Below are 23,076 nucleotides of genomic sequence, written 5' to 3' on the forward strand. Positions count from 1 at the left end.
AAAGCCGAAACCGAATCCCGCTCTTGGCACGGGAAGGCTCCGGCCCATGTGGCAGTGTCCTGGCTTGGCCCCGGCCCCCCCCCCGGACCAGGGACCCCCCGATCCGCCCGGGGAGGATGGCCGGGGGTGAAGCGGTGGGTGCTGGGTGCCGGCTCGGTGGGTGTCCGTGGCCGTGGGGCAGAGCCGAGCACCCCCCCCAGGGTTTGCCCTTGGGGCTGGCGAGGACGAGGACAGCGGGATCGGGACCACCAGCGCCTGGGGGGGGGGGTCGCCAGGGGGGGAGACCCCTGCCCCGAAGGGAGCTCCTGCGAGGGCTGGGGTGCAGGGACGGGGGTGGCGGTGAGCCCCCGTCCCCTCTGTCTTTCTCCCCGGTGCCACTAAGCGGAGCCACCGCCTCGGCTCCCGGCCGACGGTCCCGGCGCGTCCCCGAGCTGCGGAGCCGCCCGTCGCCCCCGCCCGGGCTCGGCCCCCGAGCCCCTCACCGCGCCTCGGGTCTCTCGGCGGCGAAACCCACCGGCCGGGCTGGGGCTGGGGGCCGGGCACCGCTGCTCGCCGCTTTGGGGCCGGGGTCGCCCTGCCTTCGCCCCTGGCTGGCGTGGCCACCATTTCCCACGGCTGAGCCGTTGGCTCTGCCCTGCTTCCACCGGTGGAGCCGGGACCGAGTGGGGAAAGCGGGCAAGGGGCTGGAGCCCACCCTCCTCCTCATGCACTACGAGCCTTTATGGCTCAAAATTACCGGGTTCCCTTCATCCAGCTACGCAGACACCCCACCACCCTGAGCCATCGGACCCCCAGCACCAGCCAGCCCCCCGACCCCCAGCACCAACAGACCCCCCCGTCCCCAGCCAGACGGGGACACCGGCAAGGAGGGTGCTGGGGTGGGGGGGGCCAGGATGCCCCAGGGCTGAGGGGGTCCCTCTGCGGGGGAGGCAACTTTGGCTTCCTGCTCTCCCCCATGTGTTGGGCAGCACATGGCTGGAGGGGTCGGACCATGCGGGCGGGCGGGCGGAGAGCGGTCCGGCGTGGATGGCTCCGGAGCTGGCCAAGTCTGGCTCAAACTGAGGATTTTCCGCAGGGAGGGAGGCTTAATCGCAGCTTCCAGGGATTCGGGATTTAGACGTTAAATACGCTGGGAGATTTCTGCCCACTTAGGGCCAAAAATGGAACAAGGGCAACGTGCAGTGGCCGGTGCCGTGGCGTGGGGCCACGCAGAGCCTGGATGGGACCAGGAGTGGGTGGGTGGGGGGAAGGTGGCAGGCCAAGCGAGGGGTGTGGAGCACAGGGAATGGGGTACAGGGAAGGGTTTGGTCAGGACTGGGATCCCCTGCAAGCGTGGGGCAGCAAAGGCCGGGGAGGACAGGGCAGGGGTGCCTCATCCTCCTCCGAAAAGTGCTGGAAGTCCCTGGGCGGGCAAAGGGAGTTGCAGCCGCTTCCCCAGCCCTGAATTCGGGGAGACTCGAGGCTCCGGCTGCGGTTGGCCTCAGGTGCCATTCCTGCTACTCCTCTGCCAGCACCGGCCTCGCCCCTGGGACGCAGCAGTGCCCGTGGGGAGGGCAGGTGCCCCCCCCGGCCAGCGGAGCCCAGGTGGGTGCTGGGGTCTGGTGGAGCTCGGGGCAGGGGTGGGTTTGGGGGGGGGTCACACACTCCAATGCTGCAGGAGCTGCAGCTTGGCAGCTCCCGTGGCGGGGGAGCTCGGCCAGGGAGGGGGCTCTGCAGAGCAGGGGGGACCCGGGGGGGGGGAGCGCGACCCCCACTCCCCGCAGCATATGGGGGGGAAAGGGCCGATCAGGGGGAAGAGGGAGCCCTGCGGGGGCGTTGGGCGGGGCCCCGGGACCCCCCCGGTGCCGGCTGCAGACCCGGGGGTGCAGAGCAGCTTTCGGGGTACAGGGCGGCGCGGGGAGGGGGGGTCGGTCCCGCTCGCTGCCCCCGACCCCGCCCGGCTCTTTGTCTCGTCCCCGACGCCCCCCCCAGACCCCCATCCCCGGCCCTGCGGGGTCTCAGCGCCCCGGGAGGGGCCGGGAGCGGCGGGGCGGGGCGGGGGGCGGTGGCGGTGGAGAAGGAGGAGGAGGAGGAGGAGGAGGTGGCGGGGGCGGAGGAAGCGGCCGCTCCCCGCGCTCCGCCGAGGCAGGAGCATCCCGGCTCCCGGGGACCCCCGCGGCCGCCGCCCCTGCCGCCCCCCCCCGGCCCCGCTTCGCCCTGGGGCGGCCGCAGCAGAGGTGAGTGGGGGGCGGGCGGCCGCGGGCTGCACAAAGGGCCGCTCCCCGCCCCCCCCGCCCCGACCCCCGCCCGCGGCTGCGGCACCGCCGGGAGCGCCCGCCCCTCCGGCCCCCGCCGCGGGGTGAGCCCCTTGCAGCCCCCCCCGTTAATACCTGCCCGTTAATTCCTCCCCGTTATTGCCTCCCCCCCCGCTATTGCCCCCCGTGGCTCCATCCCCGTTATCCGCCCCCCCCCGCCTTTTTGCAGCCAGGGCTGGGTGTCACTTTCAGGGGGCTGGGGACAGGGTGTGCCCCCGGACCCCCATCCTCGACTCGGCTCTGCGGGCGGCACACCCCCTCCCCACGCCTTCCGCAGCAGCCTCGCCGCCTGTCGCGGTAGTGGCCGCCTGTCGCGACAGCCGACCCTCCACCCCACCTGTTGTCACAGCCCCCTGGCTCGGCCGGACCCCCCCCCGAGGTGCTGCGGGTCCCCTGGGGCGAGAGGGAAGCCCTTGTCCGGCTCGCCCCGCGGTGATTACCGGGGGGGGGGGTCCCGGCGGGGGCAGCCCCCGGGTACCGGCAGCTTCTCCGCGGTGAGCGGCTGTGGGGGGCAGCGGGGTGAGCCCGGGGGCTGCCCGGCCCCCCCCCCCGTGGGGGCTGAGAACTGGAGGTGACGCTGCTGCCCCGCAGGAGGGCAGAGGCACAGCCCAGCGGGACCCCGGCACCTGCCCCAGGACCATGATCCCCCCCAAGGAGAAGGCCAGGGCTCCCAAGGACAGCATGACACTCCTGCCCTGCTTCTACTTCGTGGAGGTGGGTGTGGGGTGGGTGGGAGTGGGGGGGGGGGGGCTCCTTCCCCAGGGCCTGGTCCTGCCCTGGCACGGAGGGGATGGGGGCTTTGCCCCTTCCTGGCAGGGTCGTGCGATGCCGGTGCCCGTCGTGCCAGGCGGTGCGGTGGTCCCGATGTTCTCACCCCCCCCCAGCTGCCCATCGTGGCCTCCTCCATCGTGACGCTCTATTTCCTGGAGCTGACGGACCTCTTCAAGCCGGCCAAGGTGGGCTTCCAGTGCTACGACCGGGCACTCTCCATGCCCTACGTGGAGACCAACGAGGAGCTCATCCCGCTGCTCATGCTGCTCAGCCTGGCCTTCGCTGCGCCCGCCGCCTCAGTGCGTCCCAGGGCTCATCCCGCTGGGGGAGGGGTGGGGGGTGAGAATGGAGCCTGCCCAGAGGCAGAGCCAGGGCTGGGGGCCAGGGCTTGGGGTCCTGGTGCCAGCAGCACCAGGGGACCAGTGTGGGCAGCCTGCCAGCACCCTGCATCTGTGGGGCGGCACTGCCGACAGCCCAGACCCCCCGATTGCCGTGGGGCGGCACCCCCTGAGCCATCATCGGTTCTTCCCCAGATCATGGTCGGGGAGGGCATCGTGTACTGCCTGCAGTCCAGGCTGAAGGGACGTGCCGGTGCCGAGGGCAGCATTAACGCCGGCGGCTGCAACTTCAACTCCTTCCTGCGCCGGACTGTAAGGTTTGTGGGTACGTTGTGCTGCAGCCCGGGCAGGACCCTGCCTGCCGCAGGGGGGGCACCCCGGGTGCGATAGCAGGAACGCACAGCCTCATCCAGACCCCAGACACTGCACTGGACCCGTCCCAGTGGGTGCCCCAGGGCTGGGTGGTCCCTGGGTGCCCTGTGTGGGACAAGGGTGACCTGCCATCCTGCTCCTGCCATCCCCAGGTGTCCATGTATTTGGGCTCTGTGCCACGGCCCTGGTGACGGACGTTATCCAGCTGGCCACCGGCTACCACGCGCCCTTCTTCCTGACCGTCTGCAAGCCCAACTACACACTGCTGGGCACCCCCTGCGATGCCAACCCCTACATCACCCAGGACATCTGCTCGGGCGTGGACAAGCACGCCATCCTCTCCGCCAGGTATGTGCCGGGGGGGAGACCCGCACTGCGATGCCAACCATCCTGCCCCATCCCAACTGCACCCTCCCGTCTCCCCACAGGAAGACTTTCCCGTCCCAGCATGCGACGCTCTCGGCTTTCGCTGCCGTCTACGTGTCGGTGAGTTCCCGGCACTGCCTGGCTCTCGGCCCCACATGTGCCAGCTCGGGGGCAGCGCAAGCTCTGTGCCACCAGGCAGCGGCATCCCCCTCCCGTCAGCATACACCCTCCCATGCACAGACAAGCTCTGCCTGACACACGTGTGCCCATGTTGGGGTGCGGGCACATTCACACCCATGTGCACGGTTTCTCACCTATGCACGTGCAGGCACTTGCAGTTCCATGTGCACCCAAGAGCTCTCTGCATGGCCAGGGGCTAGGGAGGGGGAAAGCTGCCGTGCTGTGATGGCAGCAGGTGCCGGTGCCGTGAGCCGCGACTAACAGCCTGTTCCTGCCCTGCCTCCGCTGCCACCAGATGTATTTCAATTCCATCATCTCGGACAGCACCAAACTCCTCAAGCCCATCCTGGTCTTCGCTTTTGCCATTGCTGCCGGCATCTGTGGCCTGACCCAGATCACCCAGTACCGCAGCCACCCCGCTGACGTCTATGTGGGCTTCCTGATCGGCTCTGGCATTGCCGCCTACCTGGTGGGTGTCAGTCCCCACCCTCGGGGCAGCCATGGTGCCTCGGGAGGGGAAGGATGCTTGGCGCGGGCCGTGGTCCCTGGGGCTGGGCTGACCGCGCACTTCCCCCTCCCGCAGGCTTACCACGCCGTCGGCAACTTCCGCGCCCCGACGGAGAGGGTCGCGGCACCGGCACCGGCCAAGGACGCGCTGCGGGCGCTGACGCAGCGGGGCCACGACTCTGTCTACCACCAGAACAAGTCAGTGAGCACCGATGAGCTGAACCCACAGACGCGGCTGGAGGAGGCTGCGCGGCCAGTGCCGCGAGAGAAAAACTCCCTGGGCAGCCTGAAGAGGGCCAGTGTGGACGTGGACCTGCTGGCCCCCCGCAGCCCCATGGGCAAGGAGAACATGGTGACCTTCAGCAACACCCTGCCCCGCGTCAACACCCCCTCCATGGACGACCCCGCGCGGCGCCACATGACCATCCACGTCCCCGTGGACGCCTCCCGCTCCAAGCAGCTCATCACCGAGTGGAAGCAGAAGTCGCTGGAGGGCCGGAGCATGACGCTGGCGGAGGAGGCGGCGCACGGCCGGGGTGCTGGGGACACCGGCGAGGACGTCCCCCCCTCCCTCTACCCCACGGTGCAAGCACGCTCGGCCGAGCGGGCGGCCATGGGGCCCCGCGTCCTCATCCAGCCCCGGCCGGGTGCCTCGCAGCTGGTGCACATCCCCGAGGAGAGCCAGGCGGGTGCCGGCGTCCCGGCTGGCAGCGGGGCGGCTGTGCGGGCCAAGTGGGTGATGGTGGCGGAGAAGGGGGGGGCACAGCGGGTGGCCAACCCCCCACGCCTGATGCAGGTCATCGCCATGTCCAAGCAGCAGAGCATCGTCTCCGTCACCCCCAAGCACTCGGAGACCTCCTCCTCTTCCACCAGCTCCGACTCCTCGCAGTACCGCTCGCCCTCCGAGCGGGACAGCTCCAGCATCATCACCATCGACGCCCACGCTCCCCACCATCCCGTCGTCCACCTCTCCGCTGGCAACGGGCCCTGGGAGTGGAAGTCGGGGCCGAAGGGGCCGGAGGGGCCGGACGCCTACGAGCTGGGCGAGATGGGGAAGGATTTCCGCGGCTTCCGCCCGGCCAAGAGCGCCGGCGTCTCCCCCGGCTCCTCCGTCAGCGACATGGAGCAGGATGAGCCACGCTATGGCAGCCTGGCCGCCATCCCAGGGGCGGTGGGGGGCAGCGGGGAGCGGGCGGACGCCCCCCCCGAGGGGCTGCTGGGCACGGCCAGCCGAGAGTCCACGCTGCGGAGGAAGCCGGCCGAGAGGGACGGGCAGGTGGACAGCGAGGTGGACCACTACTACAAGAAAATGCAAGCCAGCCGGAGGTTTAAGGACTGAGCTCCCGTCGCCTTCCCTGCACCTGCCCCCCCCCCCGCCCCGTCCCAGCTCGGGGGGGGGGCTGGTGTGGGAGGTCTGTAACACTGGGGTTCCTCTCTGCGGGGGGCGGGCATCAGGATGGGGCTGGCTTTGGCATCAAGGCGACCGAGCGGCATGAGGACGCGGCAGAGCGCGGTCACGCCGGATCCTGAGCCAACCAAGACATGGGCAGGAACCCCCGCAACACGGGACCCCGCTCCTGCCCGTGCAGCTGTGGGGGGCTCAGGGGGCTCTGTCCCCGCTGGCCCACAGGGCTGGGCAGATCCAAGCACTTTTGACTTTCTTTTTCTCTCTAACACAGGTGCTGACATTTCTGAGGGGTTAATTTATTCCAGCTTTGGAAGTGTATGTCTGTTGGCAGAGGTGGGGAGGGGGAGCAAATGGTGCTGAAGGGCTTCAGAGGGGCTGGATTGAGGGGTCTTTGGAGGGGAGGTTGGGGGAGGGTTTGCTGTGGGGCATCAGGTCCTGGCTTGCGCAGGGATTTCTGGATGCTGGGGGTCCTGCAGGAGCCGTGCAGGAGGGGTCGTCACAGACCCCCATCCTGTGCCACTGGTCTCTGTTGGGGGACAGTGCTTGGGGGGGGGGGGGTGCCCAGGGCTGGGGCTCTGGGCATGCAGAGGCTGTAAATACTGCACGGGCTGAAGTCGAGGGTGGGCATTGGGGTGGGGGCACAGCTGGGTGCTGCCAGGGCTGGCACAGGGAACGGGGGGAGTCGGGGCTGAGCTCTGTCCCCGGGAGCAGCAGCCCTGAGCTGGGTACTGAGGTTTTGGTGGGGCGGGGGGGGTCTTCAGGCTGCAAAAGCGTCTGTCGGGCAATGGCTGGAACTGCTGTGATTTGAAGAGCAAATAAACATGTAGAAGTTCCCCAGCTGGGCTCCTTTGCCAGGGGGGGTGCTGCTGGTCCCGTGGCTGCTGGAGGGCAGGACTGGGGCTCGCCGGCATCTGGGGGGGCTGCTCTGGGCAGGTAAGTGCCATGGTCTGAGGGCCAGGAGAACCCCAGCACTGCCAAAGGCAGGGCTCAGCACAGGGGATTTGGGCAGCAGCGTGAGCGGGGGGGCCTTCCTGAGCCTGAGTCCTGGCCGAGCAGCCCAGCAGTGAGGGATGGTATGATGCTGCTGATGCACTGTGTGACACACCCCCCCCCTTTCCTCTGGAGAGGTGGCCTCCCGGGGCCCCCACCCCTCTGAAGTGGGGTCAGGAGCCTTCTCCCCCCTCCACAGATGAGGTTAAAGCCCTTCCAGGCTCCCCAATCCATTAACCATCAGGCAAGTACAAGCAATTCTGGTACTACAGCATGATGCGTGACCACCCATCGGCTGCCCCCGGGGCCAGGAGGGGGCTGCCAGCTGTGCCAAACACCCCGGGGAGCTGGGGGGGCTGCGTCCTCCAAAGCCCCAGGGACAGAGGGGCCCAGCATGCCGAGACCCCCCCCCCCCGACATCCTCCTGCTGCGGGAGGAAAAGTGCCACCACTGCAGTTTCCCGCCACATTGCTGTGGCAACGTGGGATCCGGCATGGTGCTGGGCTCCCGCATGTCACCGCCGGCAGCGGCACAGCCACGACGCCACGCGACCCTCAGCCAGTGCCCCATCCTCCCGTGAGAGTAGCACAGCAGCCAGTGGAGCCCCGGCAGGGACGATGCCAACCCGAGGGCAAGGACCAGTAGCGAAGGCAGCGGCAGCAGTGCAGACACTCAGAGACCTCATTTGGTGTCCTCTCGTGCTGCCACCTCCCCCAGACCCGTCCCTGTATGGTGGCAGCGAAACCCCACGCGACCCGGCCCCGGCACGGAGGAGCATCTGCTCCCATTTGTCCTGGCTTGTAAATCACCTCCAGGAGCGGCGGCCGCCCACTGCACGCAGCCTTCCCGGGGGAGAACCGCAGGCGGGGATGGGGACAGGCGGGGATGGGGACAGCCAGGAGAGCGGGCAGCACCAGGCAGAAGAGGTGGAGAAGCAGCCGAAGCACAAAGGAGCAAAGCAGGAGCGACGCCAGGCTGTTCGTGTGCAGCAGGCAGTCACGGCTGCTTGGAGGGATGCGCGGCAAGGACACACTGGCAGAGGGCAGCTGGGCTGGCAGCCCTGCGCTCCAGCTTGCCCGATACCCGCAGAGAAGGGGCTGGAGCAGCCCCAAAGCCATCCCGGTTTACAGCAGCTCCAGAGCACCGGGGAGTCGAGGCTGGTTTTGCTCCACAGCCCATGGGAGCTGCCACCGAGTCGGTGCCGTCGCTGGAGCCGCCCCAGCCCAGGGTGCGGTGGCGGGGGCGGCCCACGTCCCCCCAGAACCAGGGCGATGTGCCGATGGCACCAAACTGCCACTGCCAATTGGATTAACAGTGGATATCCCAAAGCCTCCGCTTGCAAACATATGGATTATCCAGCATAACCCCGACTCGGTGCTAGAAAAGCCACCCGGGGATTAGCGAGAGGATTGCTGGCAGCAGCTCGAGGTGTGGGGGGCTGCAGCGGGGGCACCGGTGGGTTGCGCCTGCCCGGTTAATGGGTTGGTGAGCCGGGGGATCCAACACCATCCGGCAGCAGCACGAGGGCCGTGGTGCTGCAGGTCGCTCCAGCCGTGGTGCGGGTGACCCAGGGAGGTGAAGCGGAGCCGTGAGCCATGGCCGAGGCCGGCTGGGACAGCCGCCTGGCTGGGTGAAGGGGAGATGCAGGGGGCTCGCATCCCCCCAGGCCGCCGCCGCTCTCACGGCTCATTGCGGTGAGCGATGGCGTCACACGCGGCTTCACGCTGCCTCTGACCCAGCGGTTTCCATAGCAACTGCCAGCCCCGCACCGCTCCCGCAGCCGCCGGGCCCCCCCCCCGGCAGCCCCCCCGCCAGCAGCCGCTGCTGCATTACTTGGGGACCCACGGGGCCCAGGAGCATCTTCCTCCTCCCCTCAGACCCCACGGGGGGCCGCAGGCAGGAGAAAGCAGAGACAGGGTCCCACGGGGGCTGCCAGACCCCATCACATCAGCTCCCCCACCCCCCGCCATGGGCTGAGGCCCAGGCACAGCTGGAAGCAGCAGTAGGGGCTCTACCCCCCCGCCCCCCGGCTCTGTGAGGGGCCGGTGCTCCCAATCTCTCGGAGAGAAAGAAGGCAGGGACAGGCAGGGGAAACCCATGCTGCCTGCACCCAGCTCCCCAGGCACAGGCTTCAGCCAGGACCCTGCCTTGGGACAGTGAGGGTCTGCTGAACAGCGACCCGACCTCTTCCACCCTCTGCCAGGAGCCCCCTGGCACATCCCTGTGACCCCCCAGGCAGGAACCAGGGGAAGGGCTCAGCTCTGTGACAAACAAAGGGCTCAGCCCTGCTACCCCCCAGGCACCACTCAACCCCCTCCCTGCCCCTGTGCTAGACTTGCCCCCCAGACAGGGGTACCCACTCCAGGGAGGAAGGAGGGGAGAGAAGTCTCCCTCATTACCCAAACTCCAGTTGCTAATTGCTCCCGGAGCACTGGGCATAAATAACAGATTCCCACACAACCTGCAACATATTGGCATCAGATTGAAGGGAAGGCACCAGCACTGGTCACAGGTCAGGATTAGGGACCAAGGGATCCGCTTTCCTAAATTGCACACTTCAGCGTGACACGGCTGCTTGACAGCTGTCCCACAGCCGCTTTATGTGAAAAGCCGCAGCTTCACTGGAGAGAGCTTCAGTGCCCAGCCAGGGTGCTGAGCCCAGGGCCTCCCCCTCCCCACTGCACCATTAAGACAGTTCAGACGGCAAGACACTGACTGCACCAGCGATCCCTGGCACCAGGGGAAGCCTGGCTTGAGCAAACAGTGGTTTGGGGCCAGCACGCCTCGCACCCCGGCAGAACGCTCAGGCTCCTCCACAGGAGCACCCTTGGAGCAGCAGCAGCAGCAGTCACAGAGCTGGCCCTTGAGCCAGGTTTGCCAAATTCACTTTCCAGAGGGAGCAGCTGAGGACAGTCGGAAGGACTGACCTTTCATGGGGTGTTCATTCTGTAATGGACTTCTCCCTCCTTGCTTCCTTGTGTGGAAGAGCTGTTTGACCCAGAGAGCTAGCGAGACCAGCATCTTCCCACTGAAAAGAATCCAGGTTTCCCTAAGTCAGTGTTTTCCTGTTAGAGACATCTTCAGAGAAGTTCCCTCCATGGTCAGATGAGATGGTCTCATTCCAGGCACAGGCAGGAGCTGGCTCTGTGGTGCAGGAGCACACATGGCCAAGTCACCACCTGGACACAGACTCTGCCCCATCCTGCATCCCTCTGCTCCCACAGGGGCTCCGTGAGGACACAGCAGGTTGGCAGAACATCCCCATCCCCGAGCCAGCCTACCCCTCCGCAGAAGTCACCCTGCCCCAGCCCAGCCACACTAGGCCCCACGGGGCAAAGCCAAGGGAAAGGATAGGACAGAGGAGCCACAGGCAGGATCCATCCTCCCACCAGGCAGCTGCCACGGTTTCCATGGTGACCCAGCCCATCACATGCACCCACCCCGCAATTGATATTTGCTTTGCCTGCAGCCAGAGCTGGGAGGCCATAATTACTGCACCAGGCAGCTAATTAGCAATTCATTACTTGTCCAAGAGGGACAGGGATGGGCACCAGGATCCCGCCTCATCGGGTAGAGGACAGTGCTGCCTGTCTCGCGCCTTTCACAGGGCACCATCACCTGGTTTTCCTGCCACAGTGTCTGGTCTTCACCGAAAGGAGAAATAAACACAGAAGTCTCTGCTGGCAGCTTTACCACATTTCCATGGATCTCCTGGAGCCCCAAGAGCTGCCTGGCCCAGGACAGCAGCAGGCTCCGGATCAAGCCCAGGGTAGGGCAGGGGATGCCATGAACCTGGCACTGCTCTGCCACTCTGGAAGATCAGGTTCCAACAACCATCCCAGCACTAACAACCACCAACCATATCTAGAAAACCAAACAGGAACAGTAGCTGCTGGTTTGAGTGCCCAAGCCTTCCACATTCAGGAAGAGGCTACGCACCTTGTAACCAGAGAACCTGCTGAACCAAACCGGGAGCGTTAACTTGCTCATTCCTGCAGGGCAGCGATGCATACAGCTCGATGCATGTGGCTCAGCCTTACTTTCACACAAGCATCAAGACAGGCAAGGGAAGAGGCAGCTGTTACAAATCCTATTACACTTTCAAGGAACAACAGTGATCTCTTTCAGCAGCCAGAGGATCCTGCAGGACCCTGCTCGGTAACCTTGGAGGCTGAAGTCTGTCCCCAGCCTGTGAAATGAGCTCAAGTTTAACCCTAACATGCTCAACACAAAGGGAATGTGGCCAAAGGACAGAAAACAGCAGAGCCACAGAAGCAACAGCTCAGTACATTTATTCTTTCTATGCCTGAAAACATGGGGTGCCTACCCATGTGCACCAGTATTCCCAGCTTGCAGCTGCCAGGCACAGCGCTGGGACAAGGCACAGCACTGCAGTGCTGAACCCCGCTTTCCTGTTAAGAGATCAGCAGCAAAGCCAGCAGCTCTCAACAGCGAGCCTGCGGGAAGCAAGCGACACAGCATGCTGGCTGCCAGCCTCCAAGGGGCTCAGCTGCACACCGTAGTGTCAGGATGGGCTCTGGGAGAGCATACCCCATCTTTCCCTACCAAGGGACCTTTTCCACTCCCCAGGAGAGTTCTTTCATTGCCCTGTACTCTTTCATTGCCCTGTAAGCACCTGCTCCCGCTGCTACCCTTCAAGATCAAGCTTTGGGAGTCCCATACCTGCAACTTCAGGTCTGTCTCTGTGGTATCCGAGCACACTCTTGAGGCCTCTGGGTCCACATCAGGAACATTAACTTTTGGAAAGGAGTTTTAACAGTTTGAGCACATAGGTAAGAAACTGAACCTCTGTGATGAAAAGCACTACTCCTCAGGGAGCTGATCACCCAGGCATGCCCAAGACAGCTGGGGTATCTGCACATCAGAGTAACCCACAAGAACCAAAATAATACTTCTACAGGAGTTAAAACAGGAATCTCACCTGCTCACACTGGATGTGACACTGCACTACATCCAGCTAGCCAGAAAGTTTTGACACATCTAAAGCACAAAACTACAGAGAGTATTACATATTTGACTTGGAAGTGGGTTATTTCATGGAATTAGCTAGAATATATGGAAAGTTTAGGAACATGAAGTAAAAGTGTTGGAGTGTGACAAAGGCAGAGCATCAGTTAAGGCCCTACAACCTCATACCTCTGAACTTCATTCGAGCACCAAAGGGCTGGAGCTTGAGCAGCTGGAACATATCTGTGTCACAGCCACCCCTTCCAGGCTCAGCCTTGGCTCATCACCCCTCAACTCTGCACAGAGATGCTAACAGGGACAAACACTCTGCCAGCCCAGAGGTATGTGAAGAGTCAAAGTTATATAAAATGAGGCAGCTGAAATTACATTAGAAGGAAAAATCAGAAGCAAAACAGGCACAATAAAAAGATAGGAAAATCAGAAGCAAAGAATACAGAAGAAATTTATTGAAAGCACAAGTACAGACTGGCCAATAACTGCTTTCTACAATCTGAACAGTAAATAATGGAGCTACAGAAAGGTACAAAGGTTGTTATAAAATAGTTTTAATTTCATTTCTTTTTGCATTACAAACATTCTTTGAAAGAGGCAATGGAATTCTGATGTTGTGTATGCTTACCCTCCCCACCCCACCTTCCACAATACTGAACCTGTAATAGCTGTTATCAAAATATACAATACATCTGTTCACCATAAAAAACTGGGTTTTGCTGCCCCCTCATGTCTTACAACAGGTATAAAAAAATTATAAATATGTACACCCTTTTGTTACTCACATTCTTTACATGCAAACACAGGGATCCAAAGGAAAAACCCACAATTGCCTGGGTTCCAGGGTTACCTCAATTAATTTGCTTGCATTTTGCAAAATATATATAGCCTGTGGGTTGACCAAATCAATGTTAAAGGCCACCAGACAGGTTTCATTCCAATAAGCCTCTTCCCAGTGTCTTGGGTGAGGTTGATTGAATGCATTTAAACGTTAAACCACAGCTGTTCCACTTGGGTTGCGCATGAATCCTCACACAGTAGAGTGCTGCCTGGGGCATGCTCAGGAGCACCAGCCCAACAGCCAGCACTCCCTGGCTGCAGGAGGAACGGATCTTTCACTTGGGGAGGGAGATGAGCAAACTAACTCTAGTTGACAACAGCTACCAAGACACCTGAATTTGCCCTCCTGAACATAAGATGCTGGCAAGGAAACATGGAGCTTTCCAGAGCAGCAGATCACAAGGCCTTATTAACAGGCTTACCCAGATTTAGAGGTAACTGAAACCAGCGTCTACTCGTCAGCTGAACTTTCTCAGCTCAACTGGGGCAACACTTTCATTGAAGATAGTTCCACGCTCCTCAGCCACAAACCAAAGACTAAGGCAGACAAGGATTACCAATCTCATGCCAGCAACCCAAGCTGAACCCTCACTCAGGCTTCACACACTTTTCCAGCATAATTCACATCCTCAAGAGTTCAGGGAGGAACTAAGAAAAGTTAAGACTTTTCCAAACACTCAGTGCTACGCAAGTCAAGAGCTCCCACACTAAGCAAGGAAATCATAACTTGCAACACTAAGACAGTTAAAAAACAAACTTTGGTCCACAATTTGCAGAAAAACCCTGAAAAAAAGTACAAGACTCTTGTTATTTTGCATCCAAACAGGTTGCAGGTTAGAGGGAAATGTAAGGCAACATCGGATTACACAAAATAGAAGGCAGAATGGCCCCAGAAAGAGTTGTAAGCCAGAAAAAATAAATGGTTGTATCCTTGGGAAAAAAAATGATCTGCTGCATTCTACTTTTAATAAATTCCCTTCCTATAACTTAAAAGATCTGGGCTTATAGGTTAAAAAGGTAAAAACTTTAGCCTGGGTCCTTTTATTTAAATTCACAAGCTATTTGTGCTTGTTATCTCAAACACTTTGCTTTAAAAGTCTGCTTTGCTTAACATGTTTTATCGATTTCATCACATTACTCATCCTCAGTCATGACCTCAGCCTGATAACTAAATTCCTGCCCTACAGTTTCAATTACAAAAAAAAATAAAATAAGAAAGTACAGTATACAAGGGTAATACCACAAAGGAGTAAATTTAGATTACGTTTATACCATCTTATCATTCTATAAAAAGGTACTTAAACTATTTCTTTTGCATATAAAGAGATTAGAATATTTGGTCAACTGGAAATATTGCTAGGCACAGATGACAGCAACGGCATCAAAAAGTATAATACAAGAATTAAAAAAAAAGCTCAAATGCTGAAGACATGCTATAAGAATGATGGCAGAGCTACATTGGTCTTGTTAATCTCAAATTAGGGGCACGAAGGTGACTCACATGAACACCTTTCTAAATGTGGGATATCCAATAATTCTTCAAATCCTAGCCAAGTATTTAGATATATATATACACACAAAATTTTGACAAACTCTTAATGATTCGTCTTCACAAGTGTCCAACAGTGGTTAATTTTGCATCTTGATCAATGCTCTTGTGAAGGGCAGAGCCTGTTGACTTGCTATTGACAATGGAATGTAATTTCATCTTGGGAATGCTTCCCCACCCAGACCTTTCTGCTTAGCCTGAATATTACGGACAAAGGATCTTAAGTAACTCCCATTTGACGGTTTGCAGATGGCGATAAACCACAAGCAGATTGGAAAGTGGCATGAAGACACATGATACTATGCAGATTGAGACATTTCACGGACAGTGAGATACAACTGCCTGAAGAGTCAAAGCCCAATATTTTCTTTATCCACTTTGCCAGCTTCACTTGTCCTTCACTATGACAAGCTGATCCAGTAAGCCAGAGCTCACTCATTCCCCTCAACTCTCCCAATCCACTCCCTGCAGTTCAGATGTTTTCCCCAAAGAAGTAAAAGGTTTAAGGCACAGGATAGCAGATGCACAGTTAAGGTAGGATCAATGCAACTTATTTTTGTGCTGGGTGAGTTGGGAGCTCCTATACACCATGCATTTTGCAAAATCCTGACTCAAAGGCGCTAAAGTGAATTTACACAGTGGTTTTAGGTCTTTCAAGGCATGGATGGGTAAAGAAAATAAAAAAGGCATCAATGTGAAACCTGATAAACTTGTTAGGATCTGCTTTTTGGGGGAGAAGGAGCAGGAAGGGAGGGGAATTTCCCAGAGCAGGTTCCAAAGTGTAAACTTTAACTTGTGATTTTTATTTGAACAGTCAAGATTGTTACCCATCACCGCAATGTTAGCAATATGAATTAGATTTAATTTTTTTTTTTTAAAAACCGGTAAACTGATTTCTCTTTAAAAAAATAAAATCTCTGGTCTTTTAAGGTCACTTCAGCTGCATTTTTAAAGTGGCTTTTTTTCTGGAATGATGGAAGTTGAAACCCTAGTGTTCAGCCTTTTAAGGTCAAGGCTGAACCCAAGAGGTTTTAAGTCAAGTCCATTTTGTCTCACGCCTTCCAAAGCTTTAAATGGTGGACTTCGAGAAGGACACACGCAGGTGATGATTCTCACCCAGGTCATGATTATGGAGGTCAATGAGCGATTGAATGGCTTCTTCCACAGAGCCCATCTGGATCAGAGCCATTTTACGGTCCTTCCTGACAAGACAGAAGTCACATTCAGTACCTACTGTATGCAGAGTTTCCCCAAATCAATGCAAGTGTTCTTACCTAGCACTCAACAAGGCCAGTAGAAAATTGACTACCTGGGTAATTGCAATATACTTTCTTTTTATATGGAAGAGTGTATGTATATGATAAACATGGATGCCCAAACTTCTCACTCAGCTACCTTATTCAACTCATACCCATGATGCACTCAATCCAGGGTTACTCTGGAATTCTTTATTCCAGAGAGTCAAATACTACATTAGTGATGATTCTGCTCACCTTTAACTCAGCCTGAGTTGGAATTCTATCAGAACGAAGTACTTCTACCCTTCTCATACTGAAAAGCCCAGTGTAAGGACAGGACATAAGAGAAAACACTTACTGGAAGAATTTGAATCCTTTGACCATCCCACCATTGCTTGAAAATAACATCTTAAGGTCTTCTTCAGTTATTGAAGGTCTGAAACAAATAGTTTTTCCAGTCAAATGTATGTTGACAGATTAAATCTCTAAAAACCAATTCTCATTAGAGCCTTTTCTAAATTCTCTACCAGTAGCTTCTTGGACCGACTGGAAAGGCTATGAGAACAACAGGAAGATGTGCAAGATTTCCTCCTGCTAGCAGCAAAAAGCTGACCATATTTACTCTCACACTAAATTTGCAAACATTTTTATACTCAGCCATATAGGAACTCTCCATGCAGATACTTACGGGATATTGGACAGATGAAGAGTGGCAGAAGGGGGAAAGATGTTTTGGAAATTTTTGGAGCCTGGTTTCTTGAAACGATGTAGAGGAGAATTTCCATAGTCCTTAGTCAGACCCTGGTCTTCCTGTCCCTCGCGGGGAAGTTGTACTGTCTGATGCTTGGACAACGTTATACGGATTGGCTTCCCATGAAGCTTCTGACCATTTAAATGGCTCATGGCTGCAACAGTTAAAGACAGCACTGACTACAATGGTATTTCACAGTTTTGTTCAGACATTTAAATCAAAGCTAGAATTTCATTCTAGTTCTTCCCTATGCAGATACCACACCCTCCAGGAACTGCATGACAGGCATTGTTACTCTGCCTTATTGTTTATTCTATTTTCCCCTCTAGATTATCTTGTACAAACAAACCATACCTTTTCCAGAGCTGCCCCAAACCATATGCAGGCAAGCAATTGGATGCACGGACACATTCAGGTTTTGGGTCTTTTTTTGGAAGAGAAGTACTGGTATTAAAGCCTTAATTACTCATTAGGTCTCTCAATGCTAACAGTCTGATACTTTTAAGCTTGCTTACCAAGCTGGGCCTGGTTTCCATCAGCCATCTGAACTAGGGCATTCTCTTTCTTATTAAATAAAATCTTCACCCTCTGCACATCACCATAGACTCCTTCAAAAAGTGAGGAAACAAGAATAGTCTTAGGTAGGGGAAAAAAAATGAAGTCTCATTCAACTTAATATTAGCTAATCAATCCAACAGCAAAAACATTCATTCACAACCAGAACTGATCTCATTCCAACCATGGTTACTTATTCTGCTCTAATTAAGGAAAATTCTTATATAGCAGAATAATAATGGAACAATACATTAAAGAAAAGACACTGGGTTTCAGCAAAAAAGCAAAAATCTTACTGCCAGAAGACTGGACAATTTAGCATGCTATCACAATTTAAAACTCTTACAAAAGACATGCAAAGCAATAAACCATGCATAACTGAACATAAAATAAAGGCAAACTAAATTAAATAGCAAACTAAGTAAACAATGTAAAAATGAAATTATGCATTCAAAAAATGGCAAACTGCAAACTGTACATTTTTGAAGTATCAAAAAAGTAATCTCAAATAAATGAAAAACAAGGTAATAAAAAGTGTGAATAATAACATACCGAAAAGAATAAAGAGGCATTGGGGTGTAACTCTCTTTAGAGAACAGCAGAGCAAGGCAGCGGAGGGACAGGGAAGAGGTAAGGAATCGAAGGGGAGAGCGAGGTTGCACAAATCGTCCACAACGAGGAAGGGCAGAGTCCCCGCAGGAAATGGCGAAATTGGTTGATGGATGATGAAGTTTTCAAGATGGTTAATATTGAAGGGCAGGTTGGTTTCCGAAGAGCAGGGTTTGGTTTTTTTTTTTTTTTGGAAGGGGAATGTTTTTATTTTTTGTTTCAAGCAACAACAGGAAGCAGAAGTACCGTGCAGTCAGTTGGCAAAGAAATTCCGGATCAGGGGAAGAAAAAAAATTCAGGGATGGGGAGAAAAGAAAAAAGTAGCAAAAAACACAGGTCAGTAAATACATAAGGAAATATGTAGTGTTCCATCAGTCAGATTTATAGAATTCTACATACAATAACTTGTTTACAGAAACAGTTAATAGGTTTTACCTAGTGGAACACAATGATAAAGAAAAGGCACTTTTACTTAAGATATACAAAGAAGTAAGAGACAGTATCACAACAGAGTGACTTCTACAGGCTTTAATATTGAATTAAATTGCAATGGTATTCCCTAAAATTTGACTGAAAATACTTTCTCGGACTACAAGAACTTCTTAAAAGAAATGAATTCATGGGCCAAGTCAAAAGCACAGCTGTATTTGCTGCTTTAGGACCAGTGACTACAGGAAGCAATCCATATTGCAATACTTAGCTGTAACAAACCAAGGAAAGTCCAATTTAGATACCAATCACTGCCTTTAAAGCAAAAGATTATCCAGACGAGCAGCTGTACCACTACGAAAAAAACTCAAAGGTCTGCTAGAAGCGCTTGCTATGAAGGAACTTGGTACCTCATTTGCAACAGAGGTCTATTCCCTTCCATCTCCGTGGCTTGACCTCACCACACAGAAACCCAAAACTGCTGCTACTCGGCCAGAAAGGCAAGAAAAGCATCTCTGCTCCCAGTGACAATAACAACTTTGCATGCAGACAAGAGTCTGCATTCAAAGTAAAAGTCAATGCAAGCTGAGACACATAGCTTCTTCCACTCATCAAGGAAAGGAAAAATGGAGTAATTTCAGTTTCCATGATTCCAGTTCAGAAAAAACCTTATCCATTATTGTAGAGTAGTCACTCCAGAGAAATACTGTCTCTTAACTAACTGGTTGTGGCACAGGTAAGTTTCTACAACACTGATTATACAGGCAATGAAAAAAGTTTCAGGTCTGTTAGTTCACAGCTTCAGTACAAGTATCAAAGTCTCTCTAGCCCAAAGATAAGCTGGATGGATAGTGAAGAGCTCAAAAAAAATACAAGGCATGAAATAACTGGTTGCTCCTACTTAAACAAGAACTGTGCACACCGTTCAGACACTGCTCAGAGCTGTGAACACGTGCAAATTAAACAGAGGTACAGCACAGTCCTTTGTCCTGTCACTGCCATCCAAACAATGCAAAATCATCCCAAGAAACACACACTTGACAATATCACACTGGTCAAGAATAATGATGCCAGCTCTTAACATTTAAGACTTTTGTTTGAACAGCAAGTCATGGGACCAAGCCAGAGATGACAGTTCCTGGAATGGCAGAGGAGTTCCTAGGTAGAAAGAGCAACTCATCCAAACCAAAGCTGTATCACAGTCCCTGCCATTATTTCATGCCCTGGAGAAAATAGTCATGACAGATAAAAAGAGTAGTCTGAAATACTGATTCAATTGGTTCATCTCATCAAGAGTTAAGCATTTTGATCATTCATCACATCCAGGCTTCCCCTTTGATGCAAAAGAGGTTTTGTGGTTACTCTGACATCACTGGTAAGTTTTATAGCTTTGCCAAGTAGTATTAACTTGTGTGTACAGTTCCACCAGTTAAAGTGTTTTTCAGCAGAGACTCATCATACTCTACTGCACACACCAGAAGATTCTACACTTTCAATCCAACAAAGAGCCAACAAAAGCTGACTGAAGAAAAATCCAAGATACCCGTATCAAATTCTCTTATGATGCTGTCTTTAATGAAAGAAGATTTTTGTTCAAATATCACTTGCTTTATTTTTTTAAGAAACCCAAATATATTTCAACTCACTGAGTTAAATAGAATTGAAAATGTAAACTGTGAGCTGTTAAGGGATTTAGCTAAGGAAAAACGTCCAGGAATCTTGGAAAGGGAAAATGTGCAAGCACATGGCAGAGGAAATACTGCACAGGTACAAGGTCAAGCTGGCAGGGGTCCAGACACTACACAGAAAGAGCAAAGGTCAGAATGAACTCTCTCTGTAGTTCTGAATTAATGTATTAAAAAACTAGAACATGCTAAGGAAAAGAAAGAATGGACATGACTATTCTGTGACCCAAATGACACTATTCCATGGGAATGGCAGGGAGACTCCAAATAGAAGAAGGAGGAAGGGACAGGCATTGTAGTCTTTATGGGACAAGAGCAGGCAGGCAACATCCTTGGCTTTGAACCAAGGAAGAGCAAGATTTTAATTTGAGATGGACTTTCATTTCCCTTCAGCAACTAGAGTACTGATCTGCTTTGAGTTTTAGAGCTGGCAAGGCACATCATCTGCTTTTCTAGTTTTGCCGTTTCCTTTAGGATACAGTAGGATTTCACTTTCAATGAGTTTCAGCACAATCTGTGTTCAGAAAGTGAAAGCAGAGGTAACAGGAAGGAGAAAAAAGTAAAGTTAGGACTCCACTAACCTCAGGGTTCAGATTGCTAACCAGCAGAACAGAGTTCCCTGCCCCAGTGAGGCCGGGAATGGTAATCCGTCCTGCTGCAGCCGCTGCAGCTGCTGCTGATGGGATAGCCAAAGGAGCTAGTGCTCCATGAACATTTGGAACTGATAGGCCTGGAAATTAAAGAATATTAACCAGTAAAGAAATTAACAGCACGTACTCTAGTGTATTTGCTGCACCAGAAGGGAGAACAGCACACCTTCTATAACATGCAAGTAATAATTCAAAACACAGTGACCATATATTCTAAGAGTAACAGGAGCCTCCAATTCTGGTGCTGCAGGAAATGTTATAATTTCTAATAGTTTTTGCTCTTGCAGTGCCTGGTGCTTAACAGGTGCCTCTCAGCACTACCTTGTTGACTACAATATTCTGCATGTTTCACAAGAAGCAGAATCAGCACAAAGCCTCAGCTCTGTTGGTGCAGGAAAGGTATCGCAAACAGTGCATTTGTAAGGGTCTTTCCAACCAGTGCATGCCAAAAATGCTTTGTTTTTTAACCATGCATATAACAGATATTGCATGCTACCATCAGCTAATCTCTTCTTGAATGGAGAAACATTGAAGTTCTATTTATAGGCATTTCTAGGTTGCTCACAGTAACAGCTGGCACCTCAGTGTATTAGCCCTCCAAAGAGAAGAGCTTTGGAGTTCAAGAAACAATTGCTAGTAATCAATTAAATGAAATTACTTTTCAAAGTAGCATTGTGTATTTCCCCAACAGGACAGGATATTAGCAAAATATTAATGGTTCAACAGTTTGATCTGAGCTTGTTTGTCATAAGCAAGGAAATTCCATCATTACAAGAAAGTCAACTTAGCTTGGTCTGCTATGAAAAACAAAGCAAAAATTGTTTAGTCTCACACTCCAATGAATGTATTTAGAACCAAAGTCTTTACTCTCAGACACTTGGCTACTTCTGTAAGTAGCAATAATTTGTTACCTGCAATATGAGCTGTAAACTTCACAGTGCAACTGTAACTGTGTAATTAGCTGCATGTTCAAATACTAGCTTTACTCAAAGTATTTAGGAAAAAACAAAGATTCCTTGCTTTTGACCACATTTACAGCTGTCAAAGTGAGTTCCCAACCTCTGCAACCACACGAGGAAATACAAAATTCAAGAAATTTGATCTCCTCCCCATCTCCCCTAATTATTAAATACTGCCTTTACTGTCTCTCCCATCCTACTACCCACTTTTCCTCTTGTCACTGGGATATTGCCTAGCCAGAGGTGCTACAGCTGCACACTCACATAAGATTATGTACTGAAACACCATTTCCTTCTATGTTTAAGTGCCAGCATTTAGAATTTACGTGACTAGCCCCCCCCAAAATAATCTCTACTTAGCTTTAAAACATCAAGATGCTTCAGCAACAGAAAACCTATATAGAAATTTCAACTTACGAAATACAGTACCTGCAGCCTGAGGAATTGCAAAGGTAGGAGGAAAGCCAGCTCCTGCATATGGAGAAGCAGAGATTATTCCTGGGGCACCTGGGAAAGATATACACATTATACAAAGACACCCATAGCAACAAAACTCTAGACTTAGCTGGGACATCTTGATCTGTCCTTCAACATAAGCATTTAGTTGAAAGCTAAACCCTAAAACATAAACAGTAATTCAAAAATGCCTCTAATGTAACACTGAACTTCAAGAAATTACAAAAACTATTCCTCCTCTAACTCTGCTGTTCTGAAACAGCTATTAGAATATAGCTGTTGACCAGAATACAAGCTAGTAGCTCCTGTAACTGTTTAACCACAACATAGTTTTCAAAGTATAGGTTACAAAACCCCTAATTATCCCTGAGTCCATACTGTAGGCAAAACAGCAGATGGCACTAGAAGCACAGACAGCTGGAAAACCTTAAATAGTCTGCACCCAAATGGAGAGCTTTCAAAGCAGTAGCAAGCACCCACATCCATATGCTCCTACTAGTATTTTACCCTAGTCCAGTTCAGTGGTTCCCAATTTTCCTCATTAGTCACACTGTATCCCAAAATTTTGTGGCCAAATACACTAGGATTACATCTCCTCACCTTCCCCACCTGACCAGTTATATTTGTCCTGCTCCCACTTCAAGAATGCTCACCAAAAGCAGCTGCCATGGTCTGATCAAGAGAGGGCTGGTTATCCCCAGAAGGTAGGTCTGGTCGTGTATAATCTCTGCTCTTATCATTATTGTATTTTACATTGAGACTTGTGAGCTTTGAGAAATCTATGCGCAGCGTACAACAGGCATTGTAGATATTCTGTCCATCTAAAGACTGCAAGGAAACAAACCATTCTTCATCCAAGATGCATTTGTACTAAGATCACAGCAATAAACCTCTGAAGAGAGAAGGTGTTAGTTACATCATCCCAGGTACCAGCGTGTATCTTCAGATGGAGCAGGTATCTTGCTTTGTGTGAAGAAAACACTGCTTCACTTCATCCCCTCCAGCATTCGCCCAAGTTAGCCATACTGCTCTCAGTGAGGAAATTCCCTCCCACTCACACATGTGATCTGCCATTAGGGCAATGCTCAGGTAAACCTAGTGAGATCACCAAATACTCCAAAATGCTAGTTTCTAACATTGATCCTTGGT

The 23,076-nt window shown here is 53.5% G+C and overlaps 2 protein-coding genes and 1 long non-coding RNA gene across 7 annotated transcripts in view; 1 reads left to right on the plus strand and 2 right to left on the minus strand.

Annotated features, from left to right (window-relative positions):
* The first annotated feature begins 1,270 nt into the window (after positions 1-1,270).
* PLPPR3 (phospholipid phosphatase related 3) lies at positions 1,271-6,869 on the plus strand. 3 transcript variants are annotated; one of them, XM_069790631.1, is made up of 8 exons: positions 1,271-1,584; positions 2,886-3,008; positions 3,179-3,364; positions 3,599-3,728; positions 3,928-4,123; positions 4,204-4,261; positions 4,617-4,790; positions 4,905-6,869. In XM_069790631.1, the coding sequence occupies exons 2-8, from the start codon at positions 2,934-2,936 to the stop codon at positions 6,165-6,167; spliced, it is 2,082 nt and encodes a 693-aa protein (XP_069646732.1). In that variant the 5' UTR covers positions 1,271-1,584; positions 2,886-2,933; the 3' UTR covers positions 6,168-6,869. The 3 variants fall into 3 exon arrangements, with proteins under 3 accessions (XP_069646732.1, XP_069646731.1, XP_069646730.1); XM_069790630.1 differs by having other exon boundaries at positions 1,272-1,584; positions 2,889-3,008; XM_069790629.1 differs by lacking the exon at positions 1,271-1,584 and adding an exon at positions 1,823-2,216.
* A 5,763-nt stretch (positions 6,870-12,632) lies between these two features.
* PTBP1 (polypyrimidine tract binding protein 1) overlaps positions 12,633-23,076 on the minus strand; it is a 31,749-nt gene continuing 21,305 nt past the window's right edge. For 2 of the 3 annotated variants that reach the window (XM_069790633.1, XM_069790635.1), the window contains 8 exons: positions 22,581-22,755; positions 21,901-21,978; positions 20,444-20,592; positions 17,692-17,725; positions 17,100-17,192; positions 16,522-16,738; positions 16,192-16,269; positions 12,633-15,797 (listed from right to left, as the gene is read on the minus strand). In XM_069790633.1, the coding sequence (XP_069646734.1) occupies positions 15,665-15,797; positions 16,192-16,269; positions 16,522-16,738; positions 17,100-17,192; positions 17,692-17,725; positions 20,444-20,592; positions 21,901-21,978; positions 22,581-22,755 (957 nt within the window). In that variant the 3' untranslated portion in view covers positions 12,633-15,664. The remainder of the gene's footprint in view (positions 15,798-16,191; positions 16,270-16,521; positions 16,739-17,099; positions 17,193-17,691; positions 17,726-20,443; positions 20,593-21,900; positions 21,979-22,580; positions 22,756-23,076) is intronic. The other variant, XM_069790634.1, reaches the window with a different exon arrangement.
* On the minus strand, positions 17,883-20,437 carry LOC138686617 (uncharacterized). Its single transcript, XR_011325933.1, has 2 exons — positions 18,545-20,437; positions 17,883-18,492 (listed from the first exon to the last, which is right to left on the minus strand). It is a non-coding gene; the product is annotated as an uncharacterized lncRNA (long non-coding RNA).

This window comes from Haliaeetus albicilla, chromosome 8 (assembly GCF_947461875.1).
Source record: "Haliaeetus albicilla chromosome 8, bHalAlb1.1, whole genome shotgun sequence".
NCBI classification, from domain to species: Eukaryota; Metazoa; Chordata; class Aves; order Accipitriformes; family Accipitridae; genus Haliaeetus; species Haliaeetus albicilla.